The 16,098-nt window shown below is 59.1% G+C and overlaps 1 protein-coding gene across 5 annotated transcripts in view; it reads left to right on the top strand.

Annotated features, from left to right (window-relative positions):
* The window catches only part of ADGRG1 (adhesion G protein-coupled receptor G1), a 37,916-nt gene extending 21,935 nt beyond the window's left edge, over positions 1–15,981 (top strand). For all 5 annotated transcript variants that reach the window (XM_031021242.2, XM_006749975.3, XM_081806531.1 and 2 more), the window contains exons 2-14: positions 4,175–4,272; positions 4,830–5,252; positions 5,906–6,038; positions 6,638–6,785; positions 7,352–7,483; positions 7,815–7,931; positions 8,146–8,191; positions 8,443–8,546; positions 9,587–9,705; positions 11,416–11,684; positions 12,708–12,816; positions 13,211–13,479; positions 14,658–15,981. In XM_031021242.2, the coding sequence (XP_030877102.2) occupies positions 4,209–4,272; positions 4,830–5,252; positions 5,906–6,038; positions 6,638–6,785; positions 7,352–7,483; positions 7,815–7,931; positions 8,146–8,191; positions 8,443–8,546; positions 9,587–9,705; positions 11,416–11,684; positions 12,708–12,816; positions 13,211–13,479; positions 14,658–14,788 (2,064 nt within the window). In that variant the 5' untranslated portion in view covers positions 4,175–4,208 and the 3' untranslated portion in view covers positions 14,789–15,981. The remainder of the gene's footprint in view (positions 1–4,174; positions 4,273–4,829; positions 5,253–5,905; positions 6,039–6,637; positions 6,786–7,351; positions 7,484–7,814; positions 7,932–8,145; positions 8,192–8,442; positions 8,547–9,586; positions 9,706–11,415; positions 11,685–12,707; positions 12,817–13,210; positions 13,480–14,657) is intronic.
* Positions 15,982–16,098: the final 117 nt, after the last annotated feature.

The raw sequence follows: 16,098 nt of genomic DNA, 5'->3' as shown, positions 1-16,098 counted from the left end.
CACTCAACTTCCACCTCTGTCCTCTGAGGAAATGGGTTTTCCAGGAGCCTGGACTGGGCCAGCGGTGACTCGTGGCTCCACACGGATGGCAGAGGAAGTGACTCAAGCCCCCCGGGGGGGGGGAGAAAGTGAGCCGTAGTTCCCCTGCCCAGTGCCCCCTCCCCCATCGTGAGGATGGGCAGGACTGGGTCTGAGCGGAAGCCAGAGCTCCTTCTCCTGGGCCCAGCCAGTCCTGGGGGTGGGTGGGGGAGTGTGGGCTAAGACAAGTCCCGGTCACCCTCTGCTCTGCCTGTGTCCCTGGGGACCCTGTGATGGTGGCCCCCATTGTGTCAAGCTGGGCCAGGCGGTTCTGTTCCCTGTGTGTGTTTACGGAAGGCGGGAAGTCAAGGGCAGCTGCTCCAAAAGGGGAGGTGGGAGGGGATCCCTCCTGGGGGACTTGGCCCCCAGACCCTCTCTCCCAGGCTGGAGCTGTCTGCACCTGCTGGTGGTTTGGCTGCCCCCTCATTCATATCTCCTTTTCTTTGGGGGGTCTCCCAAAGCGGGGGGAGCATGCATCTCTAGGACCTTGGCCAGTACCACCTCTGCAAGGAGTTCTCTAGGGTGAGACGCACGTCTGTGTCTTGGCTGCACCTGGGGTGATCTTGGATCAGATAACCCTTCCTTAGCCTCAGTTTCCTCGTCTGTAGAATGGCAAACCAGTAGGACCAGCCTCACGGAGTGACGCTCCTGCTGTGATCGTTGCCGTGCTGCTGGGGTACCCCTCTCGGCGGCGCCCTGGCTCTGGCCGGTGCTGTGTGAGGTCTGACGAAGGCCTCGCCTGGCACCGATGCTTGGCTTTAGGAGTCTTTGATGCCTGAGGTCTGTCCCGCTCTGCTGGTCCGCAGCTACAGAGACCAGGGACTAGGTTCTGCCCGTGTAGTCTGTGTCGAGGTCCACATGTGGGCCCCTGGCTCCTGGGTCTGAGGTTCAGCCTCCAGAGCACAGGACCCCTCCCTCCTTGGCTGAGTCAAGTGGGGGACCCCCGGGGTGGTCACCAGGGCATTCTGCAGCCCTGTTGGAGGTGCTGGGACAGTGTGGCCCCCGTCATGGATGCTGACCGCATCAGAGTCGGCTGCATAGGGCGGCGGGTGTGTGTACAGGGGGCAGACCATAGCCCCCCCCAACCCGCCCCCCCGCCCCCGCAGGCAGGGGATGGAGGGAAGGAAGAGGGTGCGACGGGAGTGGGCAGGGTTCTCTGAAGTGTGAAATGGGGCTGGGAAGGTGCCAAGCAGACAAGCCAGGCAGTGCCCTCCCCCTTCCTGGTAGGGGCTGCAATCTTCTCTTTGTCCCTGGTCCCGCTCTCCTACTCCTCAGAGGGTCCGGAGGTCAGGGCTGCAAGGACGGAGGTTTTCTGGGTGGGGTTCCAGTCTTCCCATTGAGCTCCCGGAAGGAAAGTTTCATGCTCTAAGAATTTCCCGTCAAGGTGCTCTAGAGGCTGAGCTGGCCAGGGCCACAAGGCCGGGGGCATGGAAGGTGGGAGGGAGGGAGTAGGGCTCTGTGACAGGCCCAAGGGTTGACTTAGGGCAGGCATAAGCCGGTCAGAAAGTACACAGAGATATGTAGTTAACACCTATGGTGCCGACCACATGCGTGGCCGTGTTCTCAGTCCTTTATAAGTATCAATTCATGTACAGATGTGGAAAGTGAGGACCAGAGAGGGTGAGGAACCAGCCCAAGGACACACAGCTAGCGAGCAGGAGACGTTGGAGTTGAATGCAGGCAGTCTGGCTCCAGAGTCCACTCCACTGCTTAAGAGTGGGTTAAAGGAAGCCAGGCAGACCCTCCCACTCACATCCCAAGAATGCCCATGGGGACAACGTGGTCCACCTTGGAGTGGCCAGGGTAGAGTGGAGATGAGCCTGGAAGGGTCAGAGTCATGCAGTTTGTTCCTCGTCTGTGTTTGAATCCCCTCTGTGTACTTTGCGCAACCTCGCTTGTGCCCCTCCAGTGACTGGAAGGTCACTTCTTTGTCTCGGCCTTTTTGCTCTCAAAGCTCAATCCAGGAGGGTTGATGCAAAGTGGATGACTCTGCCCTGTCCAGGGCCCTTGTCTACCAACAGGGGTAGCTCACTTTGAAGGTCAGTAGGCCATAGAGGTACATGGATTTTTGGCCAGCTCCGTTTTTGCTTGCTGTGTGATGTCAGGAAGCCATTGGCCCTCTCTGGGCCTTGAATGCAAATACTATAAAATGGAGAATCTGGACCAAATCTATAAGTAATCTGTCAGCTATGAGTTCACAAGTATAGAGCAGTGGTTGCAGAGAGGGGGGCTGCCTGGGGGAGGTGACATTTGTCTCGGGGATCAGAGGTAGCTAGCAGCAGGGACTGGCAGGAGGGGGAGAAAACAAGGGGGTCCAGGAGGGACATAGCTCTGTCTCCAGATGCCGGGTTTCCTCCCGTTGGTCTGAGGCAGCAGGATGCAGTTACAAAAGGGGCCAAAATGCTCAGAGAGGAGAACACAGAGGGAAACCTTAAAAATCACAACCTGGTTGACAGTGACCGTTCCCTAAAAAACTTTCATAGGCTTCTTCTAAGGGGTCCTGTGATGCCACAGAGGCAAGATGATGAGCCCAGTTGACTAATAACTGGACTGACAAGGCCCTTGAAATTGGGGTTCCATTATGCGTGGTGGGACATAGGAGACTGGCTCTAGCTTCAGGGGGTCAGGTTAGTTCAAGGACAAAGACAGTGAGCTCCTGCCTGGGCCCCCCGTTCCTTTAATGCTACCCTCCAATATTCTGTCCAAAAGCCACCTCTTCCTGGGAGCCCCTTGGCTTCCCCTAAACTGAGACGTCTCGTGCGCACCCAGGTCTCCAGGCTTCCTCTCGTCTGGCTTGTGGCAGATGATGGCATGTGTCGCCACAGCCACATGCAGTTCCCCACGAACTGAAGGAGCCCGTGTGTGTGTCTGCGCCGTGCTCAGCTCGCGGGGCCAGCTGGCCGTGGGGAGGCCACCTGGCTTCTCTCTCCCAGTGCCAGGCATGCAGTTTCCTGCCAGGCACCACAGTCCTGCCAGGCACCACAGGAAAGCCCTGGCCTCTGGAATAATCCTGGGCAGGTCATTTAACCCCTTGGGCTTCCGATTCCTTGTCTGGGAAAGGGGCCAATGGTAGGACCCACTTCACAGAGCTGAAATGACAATGAATAGAAGTACAGGGTTGCGGTGGGAGAACACAGGCGGGCAGACTGGTGTTCAGCTAATGGAGGCCATGGAGGGGCAGAAGTGCGTGCGCTACACCACGGTGGGGCTGGGGGGGGAACTGGACCTCCCCCACTTCCGCCATACTGTCAATGTCTGTCTCCCGGTCAGCCTTTTTCCAGCTGGGGGGGGGTGGGGGGGTGGGGGTGGGGGGTGGGGGCGGGGGCGCCCTCGGAACTGGCTCCCCCTGGTGGTCATGACAGGAAGCACCCTTCTCCACCGTTCCCTGCAGGGGGCGCTGCGGGGCCGTTGAGCCTTCATTTCACTCACCCCTCCAACTGCCCAGCCTTTGTCCAGCAACCCCCGTGCACTCAGCTCTGTCGGCAGAGATGGGCCAGGAGCTGCCTCGCTAGCTGAGGAGGGACTGCACCATCCTGCATTGCCTGGGGGACAGGGGAGGCCCTGGCCAGTGGTGGGAAGCCAAAGGAGGCCAGGACTGATTGTAGAAGGAGTTGGGGAAGGCTTCCCGAAGGAGGTGTTCTCTGAGCTGGGTCTTGGGGATGATGATGGTGAGGTTCCTGGAGGAGAACCGGAAGAGCCCCCTTTTTCCTGCATCTCCTCCAGGCCTGGAGGGGCAGGGTGGTGGGGGTGGTTCCAGATGGTGCTGTGGAGCCTTCCCCACCAGATTCTAGCCAAGATGACCCCATCACTGCTGGGTCTAGAAGAAAGTACTATTATTTGCCCCATTTTCTGTGACTTGCACAGGGTCATGCAGCAAGTGAGAGGAGGAGCCAGGACTTGAACTCAGCCAGGCTCTGGACAGCCACTGCCCCTTGATGCTCAGCTTCTGGCAGCTCTGGGGAGACCCACGGGCTGTTTCCACACTTGCTTCCTTACCTCACATCCCACACCCAAGCTACACCGGCCTCCCCCTCTGCAGGGCTGGCCCAACCACCTTGCAGATCTGGCCCCAGCTAACACTCCTGGCCTCTTTCAGGTGCTGACTTCTCAGGGTGACCTTGGGGAGGAAGATGGCCGCCCAAGTGCTGCGGCAGAAGGCGCTGTTCCTGCTAGGTCTGCTCTTCCTGGTTCAAGGTAGGCTATCTTGGGGATGCCCTGGGACTGTTGTGACATACATTACAATGCCCCCACGTCTAGGACAGCTGCCAGCATATCCACTAACCCCTTTGGGCAGGCACGGGACTTTAGACACAGTTTAGCAAGTGGATGGTGTCTTGCAGAAAAAGGCATCCCTTCTTTATGCAGATGCAGCCCCACAGTGCACAGCTTGGGGTGGGAAACATGGACTGGGTTTTGGCCCCACTCAGCTCTGCAGCCGGAGCATCCTTGTGCAGTGCACAGCCTGCACAATCGTCTATGGCAGGCATGGCCTCATGAAGTACTTTGTTGCTATTAAAATGTTTTTTGCCTTTGAAATTATTATTAATTTTTAGTTCTTTTCATAATTTGAAGCTAGTAATTTGTGAGTAGGGCACATTCACATTTTTGTAGACCTTTGAGGTATAGGCCCTTGGAACGTATGTAGATCCCAGGCACTGGGATCCAGTATTCTGGGCCCAAGGCCTAAACCCCTCTCCTGCCCCTGGCTGCTCCCTGCCCCAGAGTCCCATCTGTAGTCTTTACCTCCCCAGGTACCCGTGGTGGGGGGGCCCGTGAAGACTTCCGTTTCTGTGGCCAGAGGAACCAGACACAGAAGAGCAGCCTCCATTACAAGCAGACGTCAGAGCTGCACATCTCCATCAAGAACTCGGAGGGAGCCCTCACAATTCATGCTCCCTTCCTGGCAGTGCTCCCGGCTTCCCAGCCCTTCCCTGACCCCAGGGGCTTCTACCACTTCTGCTTGTACTGGAACCGCCATGTGGGGATACTGCATCTTCGCTACGGCAAGAACGACTTCTTGCTGAGTAACCAAGCCTCTGGACTCCTGTGCTTCCGGCACCACAAGGAGAGCCTGGCTCAGGGCCCCCCGCTGCTCGCCACCTCTGTCAGCTCCTGGTGGAGCCCCCAGAACACCAGTCTGCCCAGTGCTGCCGGCTTCACCTTCTCCTTCCACAGTAAGGCGACTTCCAGGCAGAAGGAACAACTTGGACAAAGGCCTGGAGGCTGGGCAGTGGACTGGGTCTGAATGACCGGTCATGGTCATGGAGCTTAGGCTTTGTTCCCAATGGCAGTGGGGAGCCATTGAAGGTGTCTGAGGAGGGGAAGGGTGTGATCCAAGGTGTGCTTCAGGAAGGTCTGTGGGAAGGTAGGGGTGAAGGCAGAGGGGCGAAGTCCCATCCAGAGGCTGCAGGGAAGGTCCAGGTGAGGGAAGATGAGGCCTGCCCAGGGTGGGAGCAGCGAGCGTGGAAAGACGGGAGTGGGTGTCAGGAGCCAGAGGCCACACAAGCCCCCCACCCCCCCAGCCCTCCTGGGGTGGGCCCTCCCAGCTCCAGGTGCATGGGCAGAAGGGCACCAGGGCAGGTGTGTCCTGGCCGGCCCTGCTGGGGCTGGAGTTGCTGGGGGTCCCGTGTGGCAGAGCCCGCATGTGGCCGACTTCTGGGTGACCTTGGGGGATCCACCCCACGTTTTGAAGGCTCAGTTTCACCTTCTATAAAACTGGGGCGAGAGGCCTTCACAGTCACCAGAGGGTTAAATGGGAGTAGGAGGGGTGTGGCCCGCACCTGGCTCCCAGCGTAGCCTCAGGGCCTCTGTCTGTCCCCTCCTCCAGATCCTCCCCAGAAGGCCTCCCACAATGCCTCGGTGGACATGTGTGAGCTGAAAAGGGACCTTGAGCAGCTCAACCAGCTTCTGAGGCACCCCGGAAAGAACTCGAGGAGGCCCTCGTCCACCCTTGCCAGCCAGTAAGTGTGGCCCCAGAGACCTGGATGTGGGCAGGGCAGCGACCTGGAGTGGGAGACAGGACGGAGGCCTCTCCTGGGGCTGCAACGTTGCCCTCATCTTTCCACCTCCTCCTTGAGAAGAATCGAAATCCAGCCCCACAGGCCGAGCCCCTGACCTTTGTAAAAACAAGTATCACCATCCCCAGCCAGCCACCCAAGCCCTCTTCCCCATCAAGAAAGGAGAACTGACCAGCCCATTTGAGAGCTTGGCAGACTGAGGCCCAGGTTTGGGTAGGGCTGCTCCATGGCCACAGAGCGGGTCAGTCCAGGCAGAGCTGGGCCCGGAACCTGGTGCTCAGGATTACCGCCCCCCTTTCCTGTTTGCTCTGATGTTCCAGCTTCCTCTCAGCCCGCCCCCCACTCGCCCACAGGCCATTCTCTCCCCCGCAGCAGCACCAGTCCTAGGGCTGTTTTCTCTCGTGCCCCCTCCCTGCTGCCCCCCTGACCCTCCCGCCCCTGTCTCTGCCTGCCTCTTTCCTGTGTCTCTGCTGAGAGTCCCCGTCTAGCTCCATGTCCCTGTCCGCCTGGATCAACCTCCCCGCCCCTTCTCCCCCTGCCAGGAGGCTGCAGAGCCTGGAGTCAAAGCTGACCTCTGTGAAGTTCCCAGGGGACATGCTGTCCTTTGAGGAGGATCTGGTCAACGCCACGGTGTGGAAGCTGCAGCCCACAGCTAGCCTCCAGGACCTGCACATCCACTCCAGGCGTGAGGTCAGGGGTCAGGGGCCGGGGGCCAGGCTGGCCGGGGCAGGAAACAGATGTGGAGGCGTGAACACTCCCCTCCCCGGGGCCTCTGGGAGCCAGATGTGTGCTGACAAGGAAGGTCTCGGGCCTAAAGAGTCCCCTGTTAGCGGCTGCCCCGTGGCAGAGGACCCTTCCTGGCACAGTGGTGGGGATGGGGCGGGGGAGGGGGGACCGACATCAGGGGCTCCTATAGTATCCCCATGGGAACAGAAGACCCAAAGCACCCATACGTGCATGTCAGCCTTGAGACTGCCCCTTGCGTGGGCCCAGCGGCCGGGAGCCACCCACTCTGCCCTCATGCTACCCCCTGGGGAGCCCAGGTGGCACAGCAGTCTCCCAGGCCTGTTTGCCCCCCAGGGCCCTGGGCTCTACCCACCAGGCTCCCCAGCCAGGGCTGGAGCCAAGGAAAGGAGGGCTTCCTGGAGGAGGCGGGCTTCGAGGTGGCAGCATCCAGGAAGGTGTTGGGGGGCGGGGGCGCGTAGAGACCTGGGAGCCCACCCCTGGCTGAGCCCCACAGGGGTTCTGGTCTGCAGGAGGAGCAGAGTGAGGTCCAGGAGTACTCGGTGCAGCTGCCCCGCACGCTCTTCCAGAAGACCAAAGGCCGGAGAGGGGAGGCTGAAAAGAGACTCCTTCTGGTGGACTTCAGCAGCCAAGCCCTGTTCCAGGTGGGGGGCACCGGGGAAAGCAGTTTCTGTCTGATGGGGAGGTGGAAGGCGGGCATAGAGCCAAGCCCCCTCGTCCAGAAGTTAGAGCCTTTCCTTGTAAGGGCAGAAACTGGACTGTGACATGCGAATCCCCCCCGGAGAATGCTAAATTATGTTGTTTTCACTACAGTGTAAATGACTACATGTTCAAGAACTGTTGCCAGAGGGAGACTGAGCATCTCAGAGCAATGTGTGGGGGAGAGACAGGAGTCTAGGGAAACTAGGGGACATCTGGGCCTTCTCAGCCTTGAGCCCTCCCCACTTCCTCTCCTCCCCCATCCCATGTATCTAGGACAAGAATTCCAGTCAAGTCCTGGGTGAGAAGGTCTTGGGTATCATCGTGCAGAACACCAAAGTAGCCAACCTCTCGGAGCCCGTGGTGCTCACCTTCCAGCACCAGCCACAGCCGGTGAGTGCAGACAAACCAGCCAAGGAGACAAGGGTCCCTGTTTGTCTTTTCTGCCCTGCCTCCTGAGTCACTTGTCTTTAACAAGATGACCAGCTGGCTGAGGACCTCAGCCAGTCAGGTCCACATGGGGTGGTGGCCTGACACTGACTTCCTCCACCTGGCCCAGAAAGGACTGGGCTGTGATGGGGTCCACTCTCCTTTCTTGTCCCTACAGAAAAACGTGACTCTCCAGTGCGTATTCTGGGTTGAAGACCCAACATGTGAGTGTGGAGGGGTCTCTGAGCTGGGTGGGTATCTGGAGGAGAAAGGGGGTCCTGGAGAGTCGGGGAGATGGGGTTAATCAGGGAGGGCTTCCTGGAGAAAATGGGCTTTGAAGAAGGAATGATGGCAGACTAGATATTTGCCAGGGGAAGTAAAGGCTCAGAAGAGTGACACAATTATGCATTTCGGGGGGTCCAGTGGGGGCCTGAGGGACTGGGCTTGATCAGAGCCCCATGGAACCCTTCCTCAGTGAGCAGCCCGGGGAGCTGGAGCGATGCTGGGTGTGAGACCATCGGGAGAGAGACGCAGACGTCCTGCCTCTGCAACCACCTGACCTACTTTGCAGTGCTCATGGTGAGTGGTCCTCTTCCTGCCCCGCGCAGCTCTACCCTGGGTTGGGTTCTTGCTGCGTGCCAGCCACCTTTCACATATATGTCATTCGTTCCTCACACCAACCCCCGAGGCGTCTCCTGCTGCTGTCCTATTTTATAGATAAGGAAACCGAGGCTCAGAGAGCTTAAGCAATTTACCTAAGGTCACACAGCTAGTAAGTAAAAGAGCTGGTCACTAAAACCTTTGCTCTTTATTCCCAAATTTGGGTGCATGACAAAAATGCAGATTCCTGGCCCTAACCTAGAATTCTGATTCCACAGGCTGGGCGAGGGGCACACGTATGTTTCCAAAGAGCCCTCGAGGAGATACTGAGGCCCATTGTGGAGGGCCTCACAAAGGACTTCAGTGTCCCCAAGATCACAGAAGCTTTGTGTCCTAGGTTCATTCTCCCAGAATCTTGGGACCCGACTTCTGAGGGATCGGAGTGGTCTCCCAGCCCTCCCTGGGTGTGGGGTGCTCACTCCAGTGTTGAACATTATAGAAAAAAATGAGTGCCAGGCCGGAAAAGGGATTCTCTGGTGGAGGGTTCTTTTTTTTTTTTTTTTTTAAGATTTTATTTATTTGTTTGAGAGAGAGTGAGAGAGAGAGAGAGCACGAGCGGTGGGGAGGGGGAGAGGGAGAGGGAGAGAGAGAAGCAGACTCCCCGCTGAGCAGGGAGCCCGATATGGGACTTGATTCCAGGACCCCGTGATCATGACCTGGGCGGAAGGCAGACGCTTAAACCGCTTAACGGGCCGAGCCACCCAGGCGCCCTCTAGTGGAGGCTTCTTGCCGGTAGTGCGTGGGGACCCATTTGAGGATGCGCTGAGAACTGTAGAGCGTCTCTCCTTCCGAAGAATGCACTCACGGGACCACCCTCTGCTAGGTGCGGGGTGGTGGTGGTTCGTAGACGCCCGAGCCCCCCGCTCCCGGGGAGCTCAGGTTGTCCCTTCAGCTGGGACAAACCCTCCGTGTCAAGCTGGGGACACTGAGGCCAGGCCCCGCCTGTCTCGTGGACCCAGGCCCCATCCGTGGAGGTAGACGCCGTACACAAGCACTACCTGACCGTCGTGTCCTACGTGGGCTGCGTCATCTCGGCTCTGGCCTGCGTCCTCACCATCGCCGCCTACCTCTGCCACAGGTAGGGCCTGGCCGGGCCGGGGAAAGGAAAGGCGGGGGTAGGGAGAACCTTCCTTCGGGCCTCTAAGCCGGGACCCCACGACCATGGAGACCAACCCTGGAGATTGGCTTGACGCACCCCAAAATGCGTGTGGGGTTGTAGGAAGGAGCCCTGGGAGGCGGGGCTGCATCTCCTCCTCAGCTCTGTGGTGTTTGGATGACATGACACTTACAAACTTTATTATCAACACTGTACATGGGGAGAAGTGACATAAAAATCTAGATTTCTGCCTTTGAAGAATCAGATGTGTCACCGCTGTTCCTGGAGCTTCCCATGCGCCACCCACAGTTCTAAGTGCTTCACATGCATGAAATTCGTTCAGGCCTCACAAGGGCCCTATGAAAGAGCGTTCAGAGAGGGTAAGGGACTTGCCTGAGGTCACACAGCGAGGAAGTGGCTGAGGCAGCCTTACACCCAGGCAGGCTGGCTCCAGGTCCACAAGGCCTCGGTTTCGGAAGCCAAGCAGTGGCCAGGGTGGAGAGATCCTTCCAGCGCCCTATTGTCCGGTGTCTGATTTAAGGCCTGGCCTCCGCGGGCATTCGAGTTTGACAAAGCCTCCCCCATCCCCCGCATGGAAACTTCTGTCACTCCACTTCTGTTGTTTGGGTGCCCGAGGAAGAAGGAGCCCCACGAAAAGGCTTGGGTGGAGTGAGGAGCGCCTGCACCCATCCTCACACCGGCCGTGTGGACGGGTCTGCAGGGTCAGTGCTGGGCGTGGCTGAAGTTGAGGTCCACCTGCAGTCAGGGCCTGGGCCCATTTGCGTGGGGGGTGTGGGTGCGAGCGCGCGGGGTGTGATCGCTGTCCGCACGGGCGGGGGGCGTGGGCTTGCGGGCGCGTCATTGATTGTGTTGTGTGAGCCCGCAGCTGTGTGCGTGCTGGGGCTGGAGTGGTGATTAGGGGCAGGCTCCGGGGAGGCCGGGGGGTGGGGGCTGAGCCCCCCGGCGCCTACCCGTTAATCACAAAAGTGTCCAAGGACGGGGCCAGGAACCTTAGGGACTGAGCGTTTTGTCTGTGGCCAACATAGAAGAGTGAACTGCAGGCGGGGGGAGGGAGCAGCCCAAGGTGGTAGCTCGAGGCAGGCACGGGTGGGTGGGCGTGGCTATCCCGTCTCGCCCTCCGGCACAGGTGGTTGGTGGGTGGTGCCGGGCAGAGCGCAGTGGGGGCGGGGGAGGAAACGCCCAAGGTGCCCTGGATCGGGTAGAGTCCTGGGGTGGGAGGGGCGCTGGGATGTGCACACAGACTTGCAAAACCTGAAGACAGACAGGACCCCCCCCCCCCGCCACAATCAGCCTCACAGACACACAGCTGTGCAGACAGGCGGACACAGAACACGGGTGGCATGGATTCTCCAAAACAGCAGCAAATCCAAAGTCTTTCCCCTCCAACTCTGGGAGCATCTGGTTGATCATAGCGGCTGGATTTGTCTTGCTTGCTCTGTCCGTGGCTAAATCTGTTGTTAAATGTGCCCACGGTGCCCGAGCCTGTGGGTCTTGGGCACACAGTAGGTGCACAGGGACAGGAGGGGAACGACCTGGCTGCAGCCATAGGGATAGGATAGGATAGGGTGTGTGTGTGTGTATATACCCTGGGAAGGCTGCCTGGTGGAGGAGTGCTGCCCCCCACCTTCCGAAGCTGGCCACCACGGTGACCCCAACCCCTCCCCTGTGCAGGAGGAAGCCTCGGGATTACACCATCAAAGTGCACATGAACTTGCTGCTAGCGGTCTTCCTGCTGGACGTGAGCTTTCTGCTGAGTGAACCGGTGGCCCTGACAGGCTCCGAGGCTGGCTGCCGTGCCAGCGCCATCTTCCTGCACTTCTCTCTGCTCGCCTGCCTCTCCTGGATGGGCCTTGAGGGCTACAACCTCTACCGACTGGTGGTCGAGGTCTTTGGCACTTATGTCCCTGGCTACCTGCTCAAACTGAGCATCATGGGCTGGGGTAAGTTGGGAGAGGGCGCTGGTGGGCCCCCAGACCTGCCTCTTCTACTTGGTAAAATGCAGGCACCTGGTTCCACTTCTCTGCTTACCTCTCTGTTCCCTCACTCTTTCCTTCACCCACCCATCCTCAGCTGTTCTTCACCTGGGCTGGGTTAAGGTCCCCTTTAGGAAGATGAAGTGGTGAGCATTGCCCCAAGAAACACATATTCTCTACATTGCTCACTTTTTTAAAAGCGGGGTTTGCAGACAGAGCCACCGCGTATGGATGTGCAGGTTGTGCACTGCTCAAAGGCACCCAGTTGGGGGAGGAGTGGGCTGTCATCCAGTCCTCCACTCACCTAATTCAGCCTGGCAGTGGCTCTGTCTGTGGATCCTCCTAAGCTTCAGGTAACAGATTCCCTGTAGCTCTGGCATTTGTTCTTGGCCAAGACCACCCAATTTACCCATGGCCCAGACCTCTCAGTCAGACCTGGAGGCCCAGAGGGCACACTGCAAGTCCTTCTGGATGTTGCACAGGCCTGCCAGGCTCCACATGTCCCTCACCCAACTTGCTGCCCCTCCCGTGTTTCTCCTCTGGCCCTTTCTTGGTTCACTCCATCGATTTACATAAAATTCCTTCAGAGTTGGCTCTGTGTCAAGACCCAGGTGTTTGGTGGTGGGTGACCCCTTCTGGAGAGAGCTCTCAAGCTCCAGCCCGTGGACAAAGTTAAGGCTCAGTGCAGACTCTGGAAGCACCCCCTTCAGCTGTCCCCCACCCTCCCAGTCTGTGCCTCCCATCTCCCCTTGTGACGTCCTGCCCCTCGGCGGGAAGTGCAGGCCCTTTCTCCCACGGGCCCCCTGGGATGGTGAGGGGGATGGTGGAAGGTCAGCGGAGACGGGGCTCTCTATGGGAAACCCAAACTGGAGCGGGGCAGGGGCGAGTCTGATCATGGAGGACCCTCCCCACACGGAGCTGCATATAAGCCTGGGAGAAGGGTCTTGCCAGAGGGCGGGGGACAGAGCTCCATGCTTTGCGGCCCCGCAGGCTTCCCCATCTTCCTGGTAATGCTGGTGGCTATAGTGGACGTGAACACCTACGGCCCCATCATCTTGGCCGTGCAGAGGACCCCAGAGAGTGTCATCTACCCTTCCATGTGAGTGGCTGAGCACAGCGGGCTCAGGAACACGGGCCTCGGCGGGCAGAGGCCAGAGAGCGGCCTGGGCCGAGGCCGCACCGACCGAGCCAGGGCTGCTGGAGGTGTCGGCCTGGCGGAGGCTGGGGGGTCAGGGAGGGTGAGCACAGGCCTGGATTTGCCCGTCCCTTGCCGGCGACCTTGTGCGGCACCTGGGTTTCTTTGTGTGAGTGGGAATAGAGGTTGGAGCGGATGAAGGCGCGGAGAACTGGAAAGAAAGTAACGTGCCCCCGTGAGTCAGCGGTGTTGAAGGCGGCTCCCTGTAGCTTGGGTTCCCCGAGGTTCACAGCCTCAGCCTGGGAAGCAGCACGCCAGCCCCGCGGCATGCACTCCACCCTCACATCTCTGCCCCCAGGTGCTGGATCCGGGACTCCCTGGTCAGCCACGTCACCAACCTGGGCCTCTTCAGCCTGGTGTTTCTGTTCAACACGGCCATGCTGGGCACCATGGTAGTGCAGATCCTGCGGCTGCGCCCGCACACCCAGAAGTGGCCCCACGTGCTCACGCTCCTGGGCCTCAGCCTGGTCCTCGGTCTGCCCTGGGCTTTGATCTTCTTCTCCTTTGCTTCGGGCACCTTCCAGCTTGTCGTGCTCTACTTCTTCAGCATCATCACCTCCTTCCAAGGTAAGGCGTGGAGAAGAGCCCACCCCCCCATCCCCCCCCCCGGCCCCGGGCAGGGCGCCCAAGCGTGGAGCACGGAGTAGGGAAGGAATGGACCCAAACCGAAGGCTTCCCTTCTCGGGGCTTCGGTCTTCCTGTCTGTAAAATGGGGGCCCCCAGGCCATAGCTGACAAGTCTTTGTTGAGTACCTGCTCTGTGCAGGCCCTGTGTTAAGCCTTGGGGCTACATTTGTGGACTGGTTGGGTGAGGGCCTTCCTTCCACGGAGCTCATCTCCTGTGGGAAAGACCAGGCGTGACGAGCAAGCCTGCAGCCATCTGAGGGGATCTCGCAGAGGAGGGCAGTCGGTGGCGATGTGATGAACCATCTGGGCTGGGCTGGGCTGGGGGACACTTTGGGAAGGGTGGCCAGGGAGGCCTCTGTGGGAGACATTTGAAGACAACAGAAGGGTCCAGCCAGGGAGAGATCAAGGGCCTTGGGACTCCACGTGTGTTCCCGGGCCCGTGGGCATCAGCATCACGGGGACTCTGGCCTCCCCAGACTTGCCGAATCAGAGCTGCATTGTAACAGGTGCCCCGGGGGGCGTGTGTGCAGCACAGGCCGAGGAGGTCTGGCCTACGGAGAGCGTGCCAGGCAGAGGGAGGAGTAAGAGCAAAGGTCCTGAAGCTAGCACTAGGCTGCGTGTTGGAAGAACAGGGAGGGGGAGCGAGGCTGAAGGGTAGTTGGCAGGGAGGAGGGGAGAGGAGCAGAGGGGCTGGCTCCTGAGGGCTGGGGCTTGATGCCAGCAGGGTCCTTCTACCTACACCCCTCTGCACACCCTCACCACCCAAGGACAGACAGACAGATACACACAGACACACACACCCCTCTGTTGTGGCCCAGAGGTACTTAAACAGGTACTCTGGAGCCTGAACGCCAGGGTTTAACTCCTGGCTCAGCCAAGGCCCCTTGCCTCCCAGGGCCTCAGTTTCCTCGTTTGTGAAGCAGAATAGTAATGAATAGGCCTGACCCCTTGAGAACCTTGGCAGAATAAAATGTGATGGGGCTCAGGCCATTGTACAGTGTCTGGTGTATGGTGGGGTCCCCCCAAATCACAGGGGTGCTGGTAGCCTGTGTAGGGAGCGGGGCAAGGGTCAGGGCCGCCCCCCGCCTGCTGAACCCTGTGCTCCCTCACTGCCCCCAGGCTTCTTCATCTTCCTCTGGTGCTGGTCCATGCGGCTGCAGGCCCGGGGCGGGCCCTCCCCACTGAAGAACAGCTCGGACAGTGCCAGGCTCCCCGTCAGCTCGGGCAGCACCTCGTCCAGCCGCATCTAGGCCACCAGCCACCCGCCAGGAGCTGCATGAGGAAACAGAGATGCGGCCTCTCCTCACCCCCACCTGCCACCCCCACAAGCCAGGCCTGACATTTGAGGGTCAGCCAGAGACTCGAGAAGGAGGCCCAAGCCCCTTGGGAGGAGGGGGCTGTTGCCAGACTCCCAGGCTGGGCCTTCTGAATTGGCCTGCGGGCTACTCACAACAGGCTCGGGAGTGGGACCGTACCCCTGCCGTCCTAACTGGGGGCTGCAAGCCGATCTGAACTCCCCACCGCTGGGCCCAGCCCTCATGGCTGTGGATGGGAGCCCATGGGCCCCACGGTCAGGTCCTGGACCTGTGACGCCTGGCAGCATCCTGGGCCCTGTGCTACAGCCAGTCTGTCTCCGGTGACCGCCACCAGGGCACTCTGCAGTCCTGTCATTTTAGCCTGAGAGTGGTACTCAGGGCACATGGGGTTGGGGCAGAGCTTTGAGCCAGAGCCCTGGAGGAGGAGAGCCCCCTCCCGGAGCATAGCAGCAACTCCTCTACCTCTGAGCCCAGGGCCCTCTGTCAGCCTCTCCAGCCCTCCCTCTCCAGCCCCCCATTCAGCCCTGGGCAGGGCCCTGATTCCAGGGCTGTATTTTGGGTTGTGGTTTCCAAGAGCTGTCTGCTGTAAACCTTTATTTACTGCACGGGCCTTTGCCTGCCCTTGACTCAGGCTTAGTATAGACGTGCTGGGCTGGGCTAGGTCTGTCTGTCCATCTGGGCCTTTCTATAAGCTGCATCGCCCTTGCTCACCACTGCCAAGCCCACCCCTCCCAGGGACCCTCAGCCTCTCCCAAAGCCCTCTTGTGGCAAGAACTGTGGAGCGTAGCAGTGCAAATTTGTTTCTGCCCTAGTACTGGGAAGACTGAAGCGTGCCTCCCTCCGTGACCCTGGCCTAGAGCCCAACATGCTCTTAAGGGGTTGGAACTACAAGGGGAGCCACCATTCCTTGCTGGGGATCCAGGAAGACTTCCTGTAGGAGACAACATTTGATATGGATCTCAGTCTTAAAGATGGGGGAGGACTTTCTTTTTAAGCACTATCTCATCTGTCTTTTGAATTTAAAGAAGTAGATGTTCATTGTAGAGAATTTGGAAACTGTAGAAGAGCACACAGAAAAAAAAAATCAGCTGTTGTTTTCACCTAAGAAACCCCTGTAAACATTTGGAGCACTTTCTTCTGTGCTTTTATTAAGAGTCACTGATACAAACACCTTGGGGCCAATCAGGAAACAGATGAGAGAAGGCCATGTGTGAAAAAAATCAACTGCTGGAAACTATCCACCA

The sequence above is a fragment of the Leptonychotes weddellii genome, chromosome 16, assembly GCF_054177405.1.
Source record: "Leptonychotes weddellii isolate Sample4059 chromosome 16, ASM5417740v2, whole genome shotgun sequence".
NCBI classification, from domain to species: domain Eukaryota; kingdom Metazoa; phylum Chordata; class Mammalia; order Carnivora; family Phocidae; genus Leptonychotes; species Leptonychotes weddellii.
This window is presented reverse-complemented; position numbering and strand designations above follow the sequence as displayed.